The 21,012-nt window shown below is 45.8% G+C and overlaps 3 protein-coding genes across 8 annotated transcripts in view; all 3 read left to right on the top strand.

Annotated features, from left to right (window-relative positions):
- ABHD17C (abhydrolase domain containing 17C, depalmitoylase) overlaps positions 1 to 9,658 on the top strand; it is a 30,520-nt gene extending 20,862 nt beyond the window's left edge. Inside the window, exons 2-3 of the mRNA XM_063346366.1 lie at positions 4,104 to 4,283; positions 8,152 to 9,658. Of these exons, the coding sequence (XP_063202436.1) occupies positions 4,104 to 4,283; positions 8,152 to 8,371 (400 nt within the window). The 3' untranslated portion in view covers positions 8,372 to 9,658. The remainder of the gene's footprint in view (positions 1 to 4,103; positions 4,284 to 8,151) is intronic.
- Positions 9,659 to 13,045: 3,387 nt separating this feature from the next.
- LOC134521212 (inactive cell surface hyaluronidase CEMIP2-like) overlaps positions 13,046 to 21,012 on the top strand; it is a 60,914-nt gene continuing 52,947 nt past the window's right edge. For 2 of the 4 annotated variants that reach the window (XM_063347428.1, XM_063347427.1), the window contains exons 1-3: positions 13,046 to 13,116; positions 13,214 to 13,345; positions 15,620 to 16,120. In XM_063347428.1, the coding sequence (XP_063203498.1) occupies positions 13,092 to 13,116; positions 13,214 to 13,345; positions 15,620 to 16,120 (658 nt within the window). In that variant the 5' untranslated portion in view covers positions 13,046 to 13,091. Of the gene's footprint in view, positions 13,117 to 13,213; positions 13,346 to 15,619; positions 16,121 to 20,512; positions 21,003 to 21,012 lie in introns of those variants that run through there. The other 2 variants (XM_063347429.1, XM_063347430.1) reach the window with 2 other exon arrangements.
- CEMIP (cell migration inducing hyaluronidase 1) overlaps positions 16,032 to 21,012 on the top strand; it is a 118,851-nt gene continuing 113,870 nt past the window's right edge. For 2 of the 3 annotated variants that reach the window (XM_063347434.1, XM_063347431.1), the window contains exon 1: positions 17,122 to 20,518. The gene's annotated coding sequence lies outside the window, so the exon portion shown is untranslated. Of the gene's footprint in view, positions 16,121 to 17,121; positions 20,519 to 21,012 lie in introns of those variants that run through there. The other variant, XM_063347432.1, reaches the window with a different exon arrangement.

Raw genomic sequence — 21,012 nt, 5'->3', positions numbered from 1 at the left:
TGTCACTCAGAACTGGAGCCTGGGGAGGGGCAGGGGCGAAATCAGTATCTTACGCTCATAATTAAAGATGTTTTATGATAATACACAGTTTGTACATAGTGCTGCCAGCCAGAAAGCTTTAAGTGCTTTACAAAGGCAGTTGATGCAATCATCTGTGTTACATGAGGAAGCTGATGAGGGACGTGGCCCAAGCCACAGCCGTACGGCTCAGCAGAGTGAACTGGAAGTGGTTGTGTCCCATCCTCCTTCGTTGAACTCCCTGTCAGCGATATTCCCGCTCTCCGTCATCCCGCTGAGCTGTTGTGTGACTGAGGTCTCTCTGTGCAGGAGTTAAGCAGAAAAGTCTGGGATATGGATTCAGAACAGCCAGCTTCTGTGCATGTAGTTCATGCCAGCATAAGGAGACCAGAATTACTGGTAAACCTAATTTGTATAAATTGACTCAGTAGCACGGGGTGTGGGGGGAATAAAAATCCCTGTGTTACTATTAACTGTGGAGTGTGTTGGTGCCTTGGCTAGACCTGGCCTGGATGGGCAAGGTGCAGGTAGCTGTTGGTTGGGGTTTTTTTTTTTTTGCACACCTAAGAAATGTAATCCCTAATCCAGATAATCTGCTCGTGGGTTATTGAGAGCAGACTGGGCTGGAGAACTTTGCCACCTGATAAGTGTCTGTGGGTAGGAGGGAGTAGAAATGCTTGCATGGTTTTAAATGGCAGTAGCTTTGTGCTCCTCAGTAATTGACAAGAAAGCATGCCTCCCTTTTTTGTTTTATTTTTCTTCTCCCTTGTCAAATCAGTGTTTTACAGGTGCCCACGGTAACTGTTTGAATTGCTTCCTACTTTGCTTTTGCTGAAGGCTGGTTTCCATGTTGCAGTGTGGCCTTGCTTGCTTTGAGCTCTCTGATGGGCTCCACGGGAGAGGTGCAGGAGCAGACCGAGAAATTTAACTTGGGTCTCCTGCTCCGTCAGTGGAGCTCTGTTTCCACAGAGACCAGAGCTTGTGTGTTTCTAGGAGGATATTTTTAGGAGATGCTGTTTAGCTGGTGGAAGAACTTTCTTCCTTAATAGGAGAGGAGATTGTAACAGGATTCCTCTTTTCTCAGAATGTCCTTTGCCTTTTTCCATCATATTTGTTCCTTTTTCCTATATCACTTTAGCTTCCCTTTCATTGCCGCCTTCTTATCCACGTCTGCTCCTCCTCTCTTCTCTTTCCCTTTCTGTATCACTCTTCAAGTTGCACAAGAATCTAGAACCACAAGGGAGTTCGCAGAGTGAGGAAGGGGCCCAGCCTTTGCTTAAAGGATACTGTATTTTAAAGATAAAATCCCCAGGTCGTATCGTACCCCATCTGACCAGTGCCTGCTGAGTCCCCAGTTCCTGAAGACACGGAGAGAGTATCATGGAGCCAAGCCCTGGCCTTCAGCTTCAAGAACCTCGCGTGTGTCAATTATTCATGGCCCTTGCTTATGAGTTGTCATATGTCCTTTGGCCTCGCAATAAATAAATTTTACATGTAGCTGTTTCTGCTGATGTTTGCGGTAAGCTTGATATGTCTCACCTTCTGATTGATGGTAAAGGGCTTACAAAGATATATCTGTTACAGTAGCTCTTCCGTCTGGAAAGTTGGACTCTCCCTAACTAAAATGGTCCAAGAGATTCTTTTAGTTGTCTGTCAGTAGGAATACGAAGTAGAAAAGGCATTTGACCTAATGACAGGCTACAAGTGCACTAACTCAGTGTCCTAATACTTTTTTAAGATTTTTTTTTTCCCCCCAAAATTGTCACTTTGTCTTTCTGCGGAGTTAGACACTGGATAGTTGTAGCATTTATTTAGTGGTGGAAGGCTACTTTTAATTTAGAGATCTCGGTTGTGTATTTGTTAATGATGCTGTAGAATGTACCTGACTTTAACTGGCATACTATGAAATGGAGATATTTTTTTTTTCCTAGAGTATCTATTGCAACAGCAGCAAGGTGTTCCACTTGCAATATGAGCTGTTTCCAGAAACAAAATAGCATCAAAAGGCGTGAATCCAAAGCAGATAAACGTTGAAGAAAATATCCTAAGGCAATTATACATGTTGAAGGAATTCTCTTGCTACCCTATGGTGTCCTGTTATCCTGTGATTCTGATTCAGACATCTATTTCCGTATTCTGATTAGATTGTAAACCTTTTAGAAAGGAGACTTTACATTTATCATGATACTGGAGTTCAGGGTAGTATTGCAAAACCTACCAGCATTAATATAACTCCATCCCTACTCAAGTGCTGCATAGGAGATCTTGCTCCAGCCCTGTTTTCTTGCATAGCCCAATGTTGATGGATTTCTGCTTGTCTTTAATACGATGCTACTATGATGGTAGATCAACAGTTTGGTTGCATGTGTTGCCTTCAAAGGTACATGCCTCCAGCTCACTCCACTCAACAGCTGGAATGAAGTCCATGAGGACAAAGCTTTGCTCCAAGGTCCTGTTACCATATATACCAAAATCAACTAGGCTCTACTGTGTGCTGGACTATTTCTAACAGTAAGGGATAAAAAATTCTCCTAAAAGAGCTTCACAACATCTCTTTAAAAACATCAGGCCATGGCTGTGGTGATAGACCACCAACGTGAGCTGCTGCTTGGTTACCAAGAGGGTAAAATTTTCCTCCAGGGAGATATTTTTATACAGTTGCTTATTCATACTACAGCAGATGCCAAAAGCACCCTTATGCTCAGCAGTATAGAAATATTAAGAAAATTCTAGTTTCACAGAGGCTACAATCCAGTGTCGTTTTACTTCATCATAAAACCCAGCAATCTTGACAGCCTGTAGTTGGATGATTAGTACTGGGTTATTCTTCTATGGTAACTTTAATTATTAATTTGATTATTCTTCCGTTGTAATTTTCGCTCTTTTGCCCATACCCAATCATTTAGCTGCGGGAAACTCAAGTAGTATCCAGGCCTGCCATACACCTCACTGTCAGCTTGGCAAAGAAGTTAAAACCTTGTAGGTGCACGTTGGGTATAACCTACACCGTAGGGTTTGATTTTCATTATCGTAGCAGTGACAGCAGGACTGTAAATGGTGTAGACTGGCAAAAAAACCGGTTCTGCACAAATTTTCTACTACAAATGTGTTCTTTTCTGCACTTCATTATTCTTCATATAGCCTGCATTAGGAAGTATAATTATACATAGAAATTTCTGGGTAAATATTTTATAATTAACTGAGTAACAGCTTTGATTTTCAGCTTTCCTAACAAGTTGTGGCGACCAAATACTACTGTACTCGTCACCTCTTCCTAGCCACTGTCGCCGCTTCCTGTGTCCCTTCCAAATTCCTTTATATTTTGCGTACTTTAAATAAAAACTGAATTAGTATCACCCTCTTCCTGCAGCTGTGAAACAGCACATAAGCTATGACAGTTTTATAGAGCAGATGGGAATATTGTGGAGCCATCCAGGACTCCCTGTGAACCCTGAATTTTATGGAATGATGTATCTTTTTAGTTACAAAATAAGCTTGACATATTTTAAACTGGAAAAGAAAAATGGGGAATAATTTACACTGATCAGAAATTGAAAAAATGAACAGAACTATCCTCTCAAATTTTTATCATCTTTGGTGTCTTTGCCTACACTAACAATTTTGTTCTAGTTTGGTCTTTTTGTTCTAGCTGTGTGGAAAGAAAGGTGGGCAGAGGAGTAACTGTCTTGTTTAATGGTGGAGAGGTTGTTAGCCTCTGGAATACCTAATTGAAATTCCTGAGAGTGACTCTGGGTAGGGGGGAAGTCTAATTTATAACTTGCTGTGCCGTGGAGTGAAAGAGGTGTTCATGAAGATGGTGAAGATTAACGAACAAACTGATGTTCCTTCTTTCAGGATAGCTCCCTTCAACCTCTGAAATGGTTTATTTACTTCACTGTATTGTTTTAAATTTTAGACTTGTAAAGTAATTTCTCCTAGGAACAGATTTTAAAGAGCTACAGTGGGCAGGAGGAATGCTTTGGTTTTTATCCCCCCCCCCCCCTTTTTTTTTTCCTTTGGGTTTGTTTTTTGCTTTTGTGATGTGAAGTGTGGTCTCTTTAAAGCGATGTTTCTTTTCTCTACAGGTATGGTGTTAGTCCTGAGAACATTATTCTGTATGGTCAGAGTATTGGTACTGTCCCTACAGTCGACCTGGCGTCTCGGTACGAGTGTGCAGCAGTAATCCTTCATTCTCCCTTGATGTCTGGATTACGGGTAGCTTTTCCTGACACTAGGAAAACCTATTGCTTTGATGCTTTTCCAAGGTACGTATAAGCGCTGCAAAGAGGGTTGTTCTGTACTCAATATGCTCTTTAGTATTTAAAAGGGACTGGTTGTGTAACTTTCCAGGGGACTTTACTGAATTGTCACCTGCATTTTAAACTGTAGGTATGCGCACCTAAATCCAAGCAGAGAATCACCATGTAAGAAACAGGCTGATGTGAGTCTCAAACTGATGTGAGAGTCAGCTCAACGAACAAATAAAGTCTTCGTGTTTACAGCTAACTTTTTTCCTCCTGGTTTTTGTGTTATGGGTTGTTAATATCAGAATTTTTATGCTGTCAAGTTTGGAGTAGTAGCTTAACGACTGATAATACACTATTAAGTCCTTCAGGCTAACAAACTAGTAATTGTACACTCTTAACATGTCAGTCAGCTTTGATTTAGAAGGTAATGTGGTACCATGAAATGGATGTGCTCTTTTCAAGCTGCTTGCTAAAATATTGCTATAGGCTTACCAGATCAGCAGAAGAAAAGGTATAACTAATTTCTGCTTTTAAAGGGAGAAAACAAGAGGGTCACAGGATAGAGTGTTAGACTGGTGTGGTTCACTTTTCAGCTTTTTTCTGTATTTCATGGATCATCTTGAGGGAATGCATTTAGTGTTTCTTTGCCTTTGGTCCCTGTAAGTAAAAAACACTTCTGCATCTTTAGTACGCTGTCCATATAAAATCACTAAAGATACTGAGACTTGTTCCTCCCTGATGGAGATCATGTAAGATCCTAATGTCTGTGACCAAAATAAAGTAAGTTACTGTCCCTCTTTTGGAAGATTTTAAGCCTGTTTCAAGCAGCTCTGGAATATTTTACATGCAGAAAGCTGTATACAAGTGGTTTCAAGATAAAGCAGTTGCCTTTATAGCCTAGTGTTTCATTTGAAAAGCAATTGCAACAGACCTAAATTAGAGTATCCAAATATTTGGGAATGGTATCGGTCTTGGGAATAGCAGATGTTCTAGGAATATTTTAAAAGTTCTCATTTCACCCAGTTTAAATTATGGGAGAATATGAGAGGGGAAGCCAGTCTCTTTTACAGCAGTGTATATAGACTTGGGGGTGGGGGTAAGGAGAGGCACAGATAAAAAGCTAAGTGGCCTGTGGAAGGGACAAGACAAAGCAGAGACTCTCTGAAGTCTTGTGCAAAGCTTGGCTTTGTTTCAGAAGGTCATGTTTGCAATAAATGTAGTAGGGCATATTCATAGCATTTGTTATGTTTGCTTTATTTTAGTTACAACAGATTAAAATTAGAAGGTGGGGGAGGCCATAGGTATAAATCTGTATGCCAGACCAGCTAGAACAGTGACAAAGTGACCGAGTAATAGCAGCTCTCATGGTATCAGTGTCCAGTCCCCATGTTTAGAATTCTTCCAAAAAAGTTATTAATTAAATAAATAAATAAATTATTGAAGGTGCAGATGGAATTTGAAACACATTCCAACTCGTTCATCATCCTTAAACGTGAAATCCAACACTTAGAAATGCTTCTGCTAGAGTGGAAAAAACCAAAGCCTTAAAAATAGCTTTGATTACAAAAGTAACAGTGATTAGCTGATATCAGCCAAATGAAATAAAAGTTTAAAAAAGAAAAAATGGGAGGGGGGAGAACAGTGACAACAGATGTACTGTGGCGCTTGAGTATTTTGTTCTTGCCCTACTGAGCTGTTCATTGCTGTCAGCCTGACTTCGCTCGGACTGTAAGCAGTGAAAATAAACAGCAGTGTACTTCTCTGAATGTGTGCAGCTCAACTGTCTGTCTTCGCGGCGGGAAACAAATAGATCTGTGTGCACCTACAGTGAATTGCTATTATGTGCATTTTATGTTGGGGCTCCGTGAGAATTTGGTCTCTGTAGATTTCGCTAGCTGCAGGGCGGTATGGCTAAGAATACTAAGTAAATCTAATGTGCAGTTTAAATACTGCCTTATGAGTCGCTGAGTTGGCAATGGGACGCTTTCCAATTTTCTGCAAAATACAAATATTATCTGGCTTAATGGTCTGTGACTATATGTGAAAAAATAGTTTCATTATCTGAATGCTGAAGTGAAAGGAGCTTCCTGGTTTCCTACAATAAATGAGAACTTAGTATCTAGCCACTAAAATTACATATAAACATCTCTGTAGCTGACGTGTCTGTCACATCGTGGAACTCGGGGACAGACCCATCATGGGCTTAAGACTTCAGTTTGTATAGCTTGTTGATTATAAAGTATTTACGTTTGGCGATGTTATTGATTTGGGGATGAAAATTATGAGGAAAAGAAATCTGCATTATTCTGGTGTCTCTCTTATGTTCTTGGGATATTTTTCTGTATTCAGCATAGTTGCACACAACTCAAGTTCCAGACAGGAAAAATGAAATAGGCTGCATTTTAATTTTAAATAACACTTTTCCTCTTTAAATGACATGAAGCCTGTTTTTTTAGAGAAGTATTGAGACAGAAATGTGTTTACTCTCAGCTGTTTACTGGAATATCAATGACGGTTGTCTAGAATACTAAATGCTGAGATTTATATGTGTGAGGTTTAGTGCTTCAGCCTACATCTTAATTTTTAATTAAGTTTATATTTTCATAAAGCTTCTTTAAACCTGTTTTTAAGCCAGTGTATGTTGGCATCCATATTTTTTAATCATTTTAAGCAGCCTGGATCACTTCGTAAAATCTCTAGTCTTACCAAAATTGCGTGCTTTCTTGTTCTTCAGGAGCAGGAAAATCCAAGCACCTTCTATCAGATAGCGTAAAGAAATAGACTTGTCCTTCTGTCAAATTGAATATTACTAACATTCATTTTTCCACCTACTTTATCCCATACTCTGCGTAATGTCCTGAGCCAGTTCCTCCATTTGTTGATGTAAGCGGAGCTGGTAGGAAACTGAGAGTTCATTAACACGCTGTGCCTCTATACTCATTTGGGATTAGCGGTACCTACCAATGTGAAATGGCTGGCTGGAAATAAACGCTGGTGCCTGTAGGAAGGCAGTCAGAAAGCTGCTGCTGACCACTCTGAAGCTCCTGGGCTACCAGTATGCTTCGTAATTAGGGGGTTCTGGCCTGAACTCGGAGGTGTGAAGGTGTCTTTGTCGCTCTTCCCTTTCCTCTGAACCCCTTCTCCTGGGAGAGGTGGCCACTAGCTATACCTGTCTGCTAAATGTAGCCGAACAAAAGGAAAAAAAAAAAAAATTTAAGGCCACTTTGCAGAAGTTGTTAGTTGCATGACTTAAAATCCTCTGTATTTCTTCTGGTTTGCAGTTAAATATCCTCGTGTAATGCTGTTCTCCCCAGTTTATTTTCTTGCCATCTGAACGCAGACAATCAGGACAAAGAACGAATTGTTTTTCTTGAGCTGAATCTGCCTTAATTTGGGGGGTTTAAAGACAGGCTCAAACCTCATGAGCTGAGGTTTTTTTTTTTTTGCATGAGTCTTATGACTGGAATGTAATTAATTAGTTCCTAATCTGTTAAACTGGAAGTTGATAATGTGTAATGTGAAGAGTCCGTGCTGGCAGCGCATCCTGTGGAATCTTTTTTTGCCTCTCATTGTTTTTTGTGATTCATATACTCTATGTTTTGGGGGGGGGGGGGGGGGGGAGGGGGGTTGGTTGTGACCATTTGAGCTTCTTGTCATTAGAACTGGTGGGATGATGGTGATGGCAGTGCAGGCTCCTGTTTCCACGTGCATTTGGGGAGTGAGCCTGGTTCCATGTCTCTTGGGCACAATTCCAACATTTTGCAGATGCTTAAAAACGTGCAGTGGTAACTGGGTCGTGTGTCGATAGTTAAGCTTGCTTTCTGTGATGGTGTGAAAGTTAAAGCCCCAAGCTGAGCTCTGTTTCTCTTTTTTTCCATCTCTCCAGCATTGACAAGATCTCTAAAGTAACCTCTCCTGTGTTGGTAATCCACGGTACCGAAGACGAGGTGATCGATTTCTCCCACGGCCTGGCCATGTACGAGCGATGTCCGCGGGCCGTGGAGCCCCTCTGGGTGGAAGGGGCTGGGCATAATGACATAGAGCTTTATGCACAGTACTTAGAGAGACTAAAACAGTTCATATCTCATGAACTTCCCAACTCCTGAAGAAGCCTACCTGATTTTACCTCAGTTACTGTGAACGGAAGAAATTACCTGGTTTTGCACATGCTTTAACTGGATAGCTGTAATAGCTTTATACTATGAAGAAATACCCTGTCTTTAGGGTGTTCTAATCAAACATCTGATGAAATTTGTCTTTTATATCTGGAAATTATTCTACTAATGCACACAAATATGGTCAACTACTGTAATTCCAACAATTTTTAGCTTCGTTGCCCTGAAGGAAGTGGGAATACTAGCTGCTTATGGGGACACTTTTTACCTAGTGCTGTATTAATCGAAGATCAGTTTTCTCTGTCTCGCTTCAGATCGTTTATAATTCTGTCCTACAAAGACTTTTTTTTCCAGTGTTCTCAGCGTGGAGAACACAACTGTTACGAGCTACAGCTTGTTCTGAACAATCAGTCATGGGTTCAATCTAAGGGAGCGCTTTCTCTGTGAAGTTTCTAGCTGTGGTATTGTAACTGGGAAGTTATTGTGATGAAGTTCCCCCTCCTCCCTTCTAGTGTTCTTTTGTTAACTTACTGATCTTCCTGAGTAAATTATTTAAATATACTTTTTCCTGAAGATAAACTACTATATGGGGCTAAACTCTGTAACGACCTCTCCATTACCTGTATAAACATAACTGGAATATTCTTAAAGGAACTAGGGACAAATTTGCTTTTGTTTAAAAATAAATGTGTAAATTTACTACTAGAAAACTCATTTTAATATTCAGATGGTCTGAATAATAGCCATAACAGACATTTCCTTCTGTAAAGCATTCCTGTAGACTTTTTAAAAGTACTGTACATATTTGAATTTACATTGTGCATAGATTCTTAATTGGTAGTTTTAATTTAAGTCTAGTTACAATAAACTGCAAAATTCTGGTTTGTATATGATTGAATACATTTTGTTAAAATATGTTTTTATCCCTATATTATTTTGCTATTAAAGTTTTATAAAGTTTCCAGGACAAAAAAAAAAATTTACACATTTATGTTTTGATGAATTTATGTAACTAAATTTTCATTGAGCTGATCTTTTTAGTTTAGAAGTAATTTGATTCTTTGACACTGGAATCGCACAGATTATGCATCAGAAATGCAAGACACTTAAAAATTGTTACACTACTAGCATAGGTCTAATTTTTCCAAATTTAAAGGCCTTAAATGTACTGTAAGCCTCAGATTGTTGTATAAATTGATCGCGATTGATTGCAGTTTGTGTCCTGTTGCTAGAATGCAACACAGTGATTGTAATGGAATAAAGGATGCATGGATTAGAGCTTGCTGAATTTTTGAATCTTATTTGGTGCATAATTTTCATACACAAGGAAAGTGTAAAGTACGGATTACTGGGTAGAGTAACTTGATTTTGATTATTTAATTCCTTCCTTTCAAGGAAAATTCTCCTGAAGTACAAAGCCACATTTCCATGAAGCTTGGTATGTAAATCAAATGTAAAAGAGATTCGTTTTAGATGGTGTTCAGCTGGTTTTAAGTAACAAAAAGTCATGATTCATTGCCTAGAAGAAATGCTGGAACATAGTTGTCATGAGTCCTTATAAGAGGCCTGTAGTTAATTGTCAAGTGAGTCTGTTGTCTTTGATTATTGACTTGGCCCTGTTACTCTAAAAGGAGGAAAACTGGTATTTTCACTTACAGCGGGGGGAAATGGGGACACCCGTCCTGCTCCACATCATCTGCAGCCTTAGAATTCGTGTCTGTGCATCTGTGTTGTCCAGTCGTGAGTTTTAAATGCTCCAAGCCACAGGCTCCCAGCTCTTCTCTTGGTGGCTGTTCCAGCCAAAATTGGCAGGTTTTGCCTGATCATCAGCTCAAGTTTGCTGCTTCCTTCCTGTATGTTAAATAAATGTTCACATACGTGTCTCTCTCTGTTTTTTTTAATTATGTTTTATTTTGCACCTTCATAAATCCGCGGTGGATTTTCTTCCATTTCTGCATGTGTTCTTCCTGAGACTGTAGCCCTGTGGAACAAAGCTGATGTCTATGGTGTAGGTGTTCAAGGTAACCTTGGAAAGTGTCAGCCTGTCCAGGTAGTGACTTGGGGAATTTTTAGTTAATTAGGCGATGTTTTTTGATACCCAGATTGATCTTTGTGTTGCTTTAAAAACTTCAGCCTTCAATGTTTCCTCCCCTTGTAGCTACCCTTTTACTTCAGCAAACTGGTACTTTTAACCTTTTCCCTATAAATTGATTTATTATTTTTTTTAATTACTGCTTTTCTAACTCCTGCAGTCATTTTGTGACTTGTCTTTGCATTTGCTTTGCTTATTGTTGGTATTCCTCTGTTAATGAGACCCCCCCCAATCTGAATTCAACGTTGTCGTGTGTCCCACAGTCTCTGCACATGCAGCCCGAGGTCACAATGTTCTGGCTGAACATGAATTTCCACTTGTGCTCTCTTTTCTTTGCCCAAATTCCTGCCGAACTAATTCTCAGAGTTCGCCTCACTGTTCTTCTGGCTTTTGTGTTGTCTGTTTTGCTTTGTGAAGTTCACCTACATTTAACTAACACAAATGTTTTGCTGTTAATTAAAATGTTACTTGACCTATCAGCGATCTACTGGTATGGATCTTCTTCCCTCCCTTTTGAGTCAATAATTTGTTTAGCTGTTTGCTCCCTTAAATAACTTTCCTTGTATCCCTGTTCCTGTGGAATAGTTCTTAAATGAATTCTGAAATTTTCATAATTTTCTGACACTTGCTTTATACAAAATAAAGCAAATAGTACTAGTGAGCTGCTTCATGTTGTAAACTTGTATCAAAGTATCATTATTTCAGGTATTTACAAACACTACTGGTCAACATTAGAATTATTATTTGAAAAAAAAAAAAAACAAAGTGGCCAACTCATGAAACTAATAAGACAATGGACTTCAGCTCTCCATTTGCTTAAAGAAAAAAGGTTATAACCGAATTTTTAAATCACGGGAAGGGGGATGATGTGAGGTTACGAAGGAGAAACTTTGGATTGGGCTAAAAAAATAGTCTGTTCCAGCAAACTGCTGACATTCTGTCATGTAAATGTGTAATGTGGGCCTTTGCGAGGACTTGTTATGCATATATTAGAGCTATCGAGGTGTCGCTGTAAAAAGGGCTGGCTGGGCCTGAATAAATTATGCAACGGGTCGTCCAAGGGTATAAATGATCATGAATATTTTTTCTCGATGTGGGTGCTCTCTTTGTTTTTCCTGGGTGACTTTGTTCATATAGTACAGCCATCTGGGAAGAGCGGCTTTTTTTCAGGAAGGTAAGATGTGGCACATCTGCTTTTCTGTCAGTAGTTGTTTAACGTTTGTGCTTTGAAAAGCCAGAGGGAAACATTTGTCACAGCTTTACAGGTACCATTTTTCAGGGAATTTGCTTTTTCAGTTTATGTAACTGTTACAAATTTAACTCGTATTCACATGGAGACCTGTTACCCCGAGTTGCCTCTGCTGCGTTTTTCTTCCTCGTTCTTCCTGTAACTTGTGGCAAGTCTGCTCTGGGTGCTGAGCCTTTAGCTTTCGAAATGCCCAAACCTGTGTTTCCACTTGGTATTGTGCACATCTTTTATAAACTCTGCATCGTATTTGCTTTTTCTGAATGATGCTGAACACAGAAGTCGAGAACCAATGCATGTTCTTCCTCTGGTGATTCCTTCAGCAGTAAACCTTGATTGTTCTCATTTGGAAAAGGTTTTCTTCCCTGGGTCTATTCTCGTGAATGTAAATTAATGATCTCGTTTAAGTCCATTTACCTTACTTCTCTGTATCCTTTGTGGAATTCACCAGCCATTTTAGCTCTGAAATGCCTTGAGTTGCAAACGTCATCGTTTTGTACTCCCAGCACTGGTTAAGGGTCCGGTGGCTGTTTGATGGTGGTCGATCCGCTCTGGGGGATGAGGTCAAGCACAGAAACTACCTGCTTAGTATTTATTGCTTTCCAAGCCCAGCAGTAATTCTTGGATCGGATTGGGATGAATTTCGAAGAGGGAGGTTATATGTGCAATATTTGGGTCTCATAACTGTTACAACAGTAAAAAGGATGAGCCGGTCCTTGGAGCAGGAGAGCGAGCACCGCTCCTTTCACATGCTGCTTCTGGCAACATCTGGGTTTGTAGCTGGGTGCCTGCGGTACTTTGCAGAAAGTGTTAGAGTAACATGCCTAGAAAATAAAAAAAAAATTTAAAAAAAAAAAAAAGAAAAACGTCAAAGAAAGAAGAAATCCCAAGATGACCCCTACACCTTCAGCATGTTAATTGTACAGTGTCTTCTGCTTCCTGTAAAGGTAAAAAACCTGCTTTATTCTGGATTGCCTTGTGCCCCAGTGGCGTGGTGGGCTACCTTGCTTTTATAAAGTAAAACTCTGGGTTCCTGTAGGTTTGCTGGGGCATGGGCAAGTCCTCTGTCCCCTGGGCTCGTAGCTTTACCCGGGGCCTGCCGCACACAAAGGTGCGCTCTCCCTTCTGCTCTGTGTGGCACCTGGACGAAGTTTTTTCCCATTCGGCGGAGACCGGAGCATCTCTGCTCGCCCTGCGCCCGCAAGTGCCGGCTGGCGGCAGCTCCCGACATAACCAGCCCTTGTCTCCGGCCAGGTGGGGGAGAAAAAAATCCCTCCTGCCGCAGCCCGGGCAGCCTCCCAGCCCCCGGGCTCGGCGCCGGGGGGGAGCTGGGCTTGCAGCGGGGCCCGGGCACGAAGGGAGCGCCGCCGGCCATGCCGCTCCGCCGGGCGCCGACGGGTAAGGAGCCGCCGCAAGCCGCGGTGTGCGGGCGGGGGGCAGCCGGGCGAGGCGGGGGCGGCGTTCTGCGGGGCCAACCCCTCTGTCTGTGTTGCAGGTGGCCCCCCCGGGCGGGGAACCCCGGGTCCCCCCAAGGGTCCCCCCGCCGCCGCCCGGATGCTGCTCCCGCTGCTGCTGCTGCTGCTGCTGGTGGGCGCCCGGCCCGGGGCGCAGGCGACGAGCGTCAACAGTCAGTAGCGACACGGTGACGGTCCCCCGGCGGTGGGGTGGGCAGTGCTGGCGGGGAGGAGGAGGATGGAGAAGGAGGAGGAGGGGGCCGGGAGCGGTCCGCCCTCCCCAGCTGGCCCAGCGTGGGCTGACGCCGCTCCGGCCGGGCCGGGCCCGGGGCTGCCCCGGCTGGGGGTGTCCCGGGCCGGGAGGAGGAGGAGTGCGGCTGGAAGGGCTAACCATGACTTTTATCTGACAAAAAAAACAACGGAAGGGTAACGGGCCTCTCGTTTCCAGTTTGACTCGGAGGCGTAGATAAACGGCGCGGTTTGACCGTGGCTTTGGAGGTGACTGCATGCAACGGGCCCTTGATTTATTTTTTCTTAGTTCCTCAGGCCGTTTTTGGTTTCAGGGCTGCCTTGAAGACACGGTATTGATCCAAAGTTTTGTTTATTCTAAACGATGTTTTACACGGCAGTTTGTTCTGGAAAGCTTGCAGACGTACTTAAAGATTTAACATTGCTTACATCTCGAGTCGCTCCGCTGCGGCCGTGCCATGAGGTGCACTTAAGGACACCTTGGGTCTACCCCAAAGCCCTTTCCCTTCGGCTCAGACAGGCGCCAGTCGGATGGCAGTGGTGTGTTGGTCCTCCTCCACACGGACCATCTGCCCCGCAACACATCTGCGCAGGAGGAGGGGGTCATAGGGACCCCCCCCGATATTACTGGGGTCCTCCTCCCTCTCTCCTTGTTCCTCCAGAGGATCTTGCACAAGCAGTTTGCTCCCCTTCGGGTCAACCCATCAGTAAGCGAGTGGAAGAGCTCATTGATCTCTCAGGGGTCTTATGAATAGGGTTCTTGCAATGGCTATTGATTGCTCTGAATGAAAGATACAGTAAAGATGCAAAATGCTGCTTTCGTTATGGCATATTCCTGAGTTATCCGCTGCCATCTAGTCCTAGCAGTCATATTTTGCAGTTTCTAAGCGCTACAGGGTTATGTTTCAGGGATGAATTGCAGCCATAAATGTGCATTTTGATGTGTAAAATTCCAACATAATAGTAGAACACTTAACTAATATGATTACAATATGCAAGCAATCCCCTGGACCGTAAGTCACAGCTACTTCAAGCTGATAACCTTAATCTTGAATCAAATAAAAAAAAATAATACCTGAAGCTTCTCAAACATGCTGGACTGGGATCCACCTCTAAGAAACAGAACAACATTCTTAAAAATCTTGTTGTCTGCTAAGAAATGAAGGGGAAGGCTGCAGGCACATTCCAGGGCTCCCGGGGACGTGACCTCCAGCCTTTAGCAGTGTGCCGTTACGTTAAAACATTAACTATTTCAAACACTTTTGGCAAGATGCAATTAAGTGTTGGGTTCCTTGTCCCTTTTAGTTATTAGAGCTTTCTTGTGTGTTTGCAGCCCAACTCATCGTGGAGTCCCAGCCTCCTTACGTTGCGTTTAATTGCTTTACTGATCAATTCTCAGGGCACAAATTGAACCTTCAGGCTCAGCCCGAATGAAGGGGAGCTGTGTAGGGGCACTGCCTTAGAAGCAAATTTAAGCTCCAGAGAGTCTGGATTCTCCCATAGCGGTACCTCCTTGTCCGCAGGATGAAGCTACTGTGGCCTTCGAGCAGGGGCAGCTTAACCCTGGTACAGCAGGCTAATTAATGGCTTTAATCAGCAGGCGGAGACCAGCGAGGTCACCTAGAAAGCAAAACTGAGCCTTTCATTGAAACCCAACCTTTATCTGTTGGAAACCTGGGGGCTGTGCTGGGCCCTGGGGCTGGACCCAACGTGCAAACGGCCCAGTGGGAGCATAGGAGTTTCCTTTCTTAGTCATGCATGAAAAAGGCTTTTGTAGTCTTTAATAGGAATCATTATTTTTCTTATTTTTCAGAAAATGCATATGGAAAAGTGCATACTTTTTTGGTGATTGGCATTTTTTTTTTTAGGAGTCTGGGTACCCTGGAGCGTGCTTACGTATAACAAAGATAGTTTTCCAGAGCATTACAGAAAGCATTAATTTGAACAAAATATTACAAATAATCGTTATTACATTGTAGTACCTAAAAATTGCAAATCCATTGATTTGGCCTGTCGAAACATTCAGTAAGTTTGTCAAAGTAATGTAGCAATCTGCATTCTATCCAGGGCTACAGCAGAACATTGATAAATGGAAAGAAAGATATAGTTGAGGGCTGGGTTTTTTTGAAGAAACAAACCCACTGGGATTCTTTGCTGTTTATGTTTAACAGCTTTTACTGTATTTACGATTATTTCAGAACGTAGCCTGAATCCCAACAGTTCTCTGTGGGATCCGGATTATGAAGGACTGTTGCACAGTCAGAAAACCCTTCCCGGGACCGTGGGCTCGTACAAAGCCTCCAGCCTGCTCGGGAGCAGCTCCTTCCTGGGTCACCAGGGAAGGAGAAGTTTGCCAAGTCAGAATCTGGGCCAGAAACCCCAAGAAAAGCAGTTGTCCTGTGACATGCTCCTTAAACTTTCCAGATATATTTTGATGGACACCTTTGGACCTAGCTTGGCCTGGAATCTCTTTCGGTTTTACAACTGTGGTCGAGAAGTCAACCTGCCCAAAATTCACATCAGTCGTCTCAAGGTGGCCCAGCACAAGGCGAAGCCGTTCTTGCTCCACAGGGTGCTTCGGCTCCTCAGGAATATGGGAGTGTTGTCTGAAGCTCAGCAGTCCAAGGCCTTCTCTCTGCTCAAGAAGCAAATGCTTAAACCGAGGAAAACACCATTAAAGCCCAAAGTGGAACAAAGTGGTAGGTATATAAGGAGGCGATGTGGGGTTGGTGTCTCAAATGCATTCTGGTGCTGGCTGAGTTGAAGGTGTGGGGCCGGGCTCCGTGCTGCCAGGGCGAGGGGTGCCGGCAAGGGTGGACATCACAGGGTGCAGTGGGTACATGGTGGTCCTGTGTGGTGGTCCCCATGGTCCAGGGCTCAGAGTGCTCAGCCCCCAGCGGGAGGTCTGCGATGAGGCGGGTGGGAAGCAGTCGATGTCTGTGGGAGAGGAGACGCTGGACGAAGGCTGGTCTGGCGTGCGGGGGGCAGTCACCGCAGATGGGCCATTGTAAGGAGACAGTCTGTGGGAGTCAATACAGGCAGTAAAAGCCATGTTGTGGTGAGGCAGTGCCCGGCTCGGTGTGGCCCCTGAGTGCAGCTCTAATGCCAGCGTTAGCTGTGTGTTCCTCACCGCTCCCCAGCACTTCCAGCTCCCACCAGAAGCTGGTGTGATCCATTCCCCTGCTCCGAACTGGGGCTTGCCTGTGGGAAACACAGCTATGCTATATTGAAAACGTAAAATTAATTTAAAAAAAAAAAAAAAAGGTTAAAAAAATAGTGGAGAATTACAGGATCTGTGGCTGGGAAGAGGAGCAAAAAAAAAAAAAAAAATTAAAAAAATATCATATGCGTTAATTAGTATAACGTAGGAGCTAATGGCCTACGTCCGTCACTTCCAGGATGTGCAGGTTTGCCCAGACCTGGGGGGAGTGTGGCGGGCAGGGGACAGGCAGGGGACAGGCAGGACACAGGCAGGGAAGACAGCAGGCAGAGCAGAGGACAGGCAGGGAAGACAGCAGGCAGGGCAGGGGACAGGCAGGGCAGGGGACAGGCAGGGGACAAGCAAGGCAGGCAGCAGGCAGAGGAGGGGACAGGCAGGACGGGCAGGGGACAGGCAGGGGACGGGCAGGACGAGCAGGGCACAGGCAGGGCGGGCAGCAGGCAGGGCACAGGCAGGGCAGGCAGGGGGCAGGCAGCAGGCAGGGCACAGGCAGGGCAGGCAGGGGGCAGGCAGCAGGCAGGGCACAGGCAGGGCGGGCAGCGGCTGTGCAGGGGCGCCCCCCCCCGTCCGTCCGCGGCGCCGCAGGGTCCGGGCGCGCCCCGCGGCCGCTGCCCGTTTCCCCCCCCCGCCCCGCGCTGTGGGGGCTCCGGGCGGTCGGAGGGTTTGGGACAGCCCGGTCCGAGGTGTCGCTGGCCCTGCTGCGGGAGCCCCGGGCCCCGCACGGCCGGAGTGAGCCCGCGGAGCCGCCCTGGGAAGGGGGTGCTGCTCGGGGGATGCCGACTCGGCTGCTCCTTCCTTTCCCCGAGGAGCCAGAAGGAAGCAGGAAACGGCGCAGGGAGGGAGCGTGCCCGGGAGAGTCACCCACGGAGGAGGAACCCTCCTTTCCGCGTTGGTGTGCGAGATCTGGGTCTCTGGGAAGAGGGGTCTGGGGGTCCATGCACCCCCCGCCCGCTCCCTCACAGCCGCTTTGCGTTGCGCCATGGCCTTAAAATGGAACCTCGCCAGCCATCGGTATTTGTTATTGACAAATGTCGTCGCGATTGTAGGCAAAGTGTTACAGTCATTGCGACACGCCGAGACACCGTCGAGGTTGCCTCATACCTGGTAGCCCATTACGGAAAATGACCCAGTTTTGTTTGTTAGAAAGGTAAACTTCAGTTTATAACCAACAATAACACTCGAAGGAGGGTTTGGGTTGGTTATTTTTGCCAGGAAGGGTTGCACCAGCCGTATGTTTGAGGCGGTGAGCGTTAGTCATGGTTTCCCACTTGCAGGTGAGAGGATGTTTTGGGAATGCGCTTGTGCTGAGGATGCGTCCCGTAACCCAGTGCTGTGGTGTAAGCTTCAAACCGGTGCTGCCGCAAAGAAAAACCGTCTCAAAAAATGAAATTTGGAGAAGAGTGAAAGGAAAAGAGCTTAGCTCCCGAGCACCAAGTTCCAGATAACAATAGGCACTTCTGTGTGTTTCTTAAAATGAGATGGGAATCTTCAGAAAACCAGGATGATGTGTCCAGTCGTATTTACTCTGAAATTTTCTTCCTCAGGCCACTGAGAACTTAATACAGGGGAAAACGGCACTGAAATCATTTACCTGAAAGTAGTTATTTCAGAAAAAGAATCAGACCAGTGTATTTATGTGGATTTTGAGGGTTACAGAGGAAAAATGGCTTTGAAGGATTTAAACAGTGCTCACACCTTAAAAATAATTGGGTTCTTGTTCGGGAAAAGTCCCGTGTAAACAGACGCGAGTTTGGCTTTACTGATCATTTCATAAGGCCTGCACAAAGTTTATCCCGAACCAAAGCCTGTGCCACATTTATTTCCACTATTACTGTGTTAGATTAATCATTGTTGCCTTTTATTTAGATTGCAAGTCCATGAAATCTTTTGCACAGAGTAAATATTTTAAATAAAGAGGTACAAGATTTCTAGGGCCCCGACCAGTGTAAAATTAAGGTTCAAGGCCTCTTCTACCTCAAATTTTGCACTTCTAGAAGTGTTGAATTCAGAGAATTTAGTTAGTGTATTTTAAGACAAAATACTCCTATTTGTCTTGTCTTGCCTGAAACTTTTACTGGTAGATAAATCCATCTCAAAAAAATTTGAGCCCAGCCTCCTGTACCTCTGATAACAGCTCAGCTTTCCCATGACCTGCATTCATGTGTGTCATATTCAGATAAGGAGGAGGCACAACGCTGACTAATGCCGCTTTTTTGGAAGGAAAATGACAAAAGCTATTTGAGACAGGAATAGAAGTGCCAGCACTAAATGATAGATGAACAGCCGGTAGCAAAGGTGGCAGCTCTAACGTTTCCCTGTATTTATGGGGTATTGAAGTGAGAGGTGTGTTATCTGGATTTGTTTCTCTAGGCTGGATGCTTATCTTCAGATTCAGCAGTACCCTGGGTCCCAGGACAGGCTGTAAGACAGGGGTTGGGTTTTGTTTAGCCCAAGCGAGTGCTGCTCCAGCTCCAGAGCTGTTGTCTGGAGCGTGGGGCACGGACGTGCCCCTTGCCCACCCCCCTGCTTCCAGTCTGTTCCCATATTTTGTCTGACAGCACTTGCTCCTGATTACCATAACTATAGCCTCTTTGTGCCCTCCGTCAGAAGAAATCCTGCACCAGAATAAATTTCAGAGGTGACAGATTGGAACGGTTTGACCAGATGATGGCACACAAATGTCTCTGAGATCGGCAGCACCTGTGGCTTTGCACCTCGTTGGCTTTGGCCTTGGGCAGGGGCAGCAGTTGGCACTGTTGCCTGCCCGCTTCTGGCTCGTCCTCTCTGGATGTCGGGCTCTGGAGTGGAGGTGAAGGATTATATGTAGACTCTGGGAGGGAGAAGGCAGTGGCCAGAGTGAGTAGTTACCTGTCTTTATGTGTCACCTGGAAGCTCAGTTATGCTATATTTTAGAGCCCATAAAAAAATGTGATAGTTTGGTTCATGGAAAACAAACCAGTGTGTGATGGTCCTTCTGCAGGCAGTGCCATGTCCACTGAGACTGGAGTCTGGACAGGAACCTGCAAACCCACGCCATGGGGGTGAAAGCACATGGGTTTCTTTGAGGCCGTGTCATGTGAGAGCACCTTCTAAGGCTTTTCCTCTCTTTCACCCCAGGCTCTGACTATGGGTTGGTTCAGCGGGTGATGAGAGGTGAAGCGGCAGGTACCTCTCTGCTCACCCAATGTCAGGGGAACTTTTGCAGTTGCTGGGTTACAGCGTTCTCCGTAGATCTGCCCGATGCAAGAAAGCACAGGGCAAAACACCGCTGCGGGAAGGTGCCGGAGCGTCCCTAGAAAGGCCAAGGCATGCCAAGCCCCAGTGACCACATCGAGGTCTGGGGGCTGGCGTGCCTCAGCCTTTTGCCTTTCTTGGGGAGGCGGCTGGCCCCCAGCTGCACACTGCATGGGGCTTTTAAGCCCGACGAGGGGCGGGGGGGGGGCTCTGCTGGTCTCCACGGAGCCCCCAGGGCCCTCCCCGGGCTGGGACTTCCATGACCCCAGGGGAGGGTGGCGAGGAGCCCACAGCCCCCGGGGCTGGGAGCCGGGGAAGACCGTTGCGTGCGGGCAGCGGGGCTCTCCCCGGCCCGGAGCATCTGGGCGCCGGTGGCAGATATACGTCCAGGCTGGAGGGATCGTCCCCGGCTGGGAGGAGCCAGCAGCTCGGCTGCTGTAAACAGTGCGGGCACCGCCAGCGGTTGGAAGATGGATATAAATAGGGAGGCGGAGGGGAGGCAGCCGGAGCGGAGGAGCGGGAGCTGCCTGCGCCTGCCTGCCCCTGTCTCTGCCGCCTGCAGCCGGGGGTGCCCGGGCAGCCCGCGTCGGGAGCTCCCGAGAGGCGACGTGCAAAGTTTGCGGCTCGTCGCTGCCGGGGTTAGGTAAGGGGATCTTTGCAGCCGAAGTTTCAAACCCGCCGGTACTTCTCCGTCGATCTGCCGCTGGGCTTTTCTCCTCGCCGGCTCGTCTCTCTGTTCGTACTGCTGCTTGTGGTTGCCTCGCCGTGGCCGGGGATGTGTGGAATCGGGGAAAAGGGGGCGGGAGGGGATTTGTGTTTTCGGACTCGCTGGGTTGAGTGAAGGGAAAAAAAAAAAAAACAAACCCACCAAAACCCGTCAAAAGCAAAATGTGCCTTTGCGCCGTCTCCGTGCAAACCCGCGGGGAAGGAGCCGCCGCCGCACACGTGTTGCGGGCGGGGGCGGCCCCGCGGCTCCGCGGGTGCGGGCAGCAGGTACCGACGGCGACCGCGGGGAGCCCCGGGCAGCCGCGGCTCCTCCTGCCCTTCGCGCCGGACCCGGACCCGGTCCCGGTCCCGGCGCCGCCGCGGGACGCGTCGGGGAGCAGCGAGCGGTGGCAGCGCATCAGGTCGGTACCG

This window comes from Chroicocephalus ridibundus, chromosome 9 (assembly GCF_963924245.1).
Source record: "Chroicocephalus ridibundus chromosome 9, bChrRid1.1, whole genome shotgun sequence".
In the NCBI taxonomy this organism is placed as follows: Eukaryota; Metazoa; Chordata; class Aves; order Charadriiformes; family Laridae; genus Chroicocephalus; species Chroicocephalus ridibundus.
This window is presented reverse-complemented; position numbering and strand designations above follow the sequence as displayed.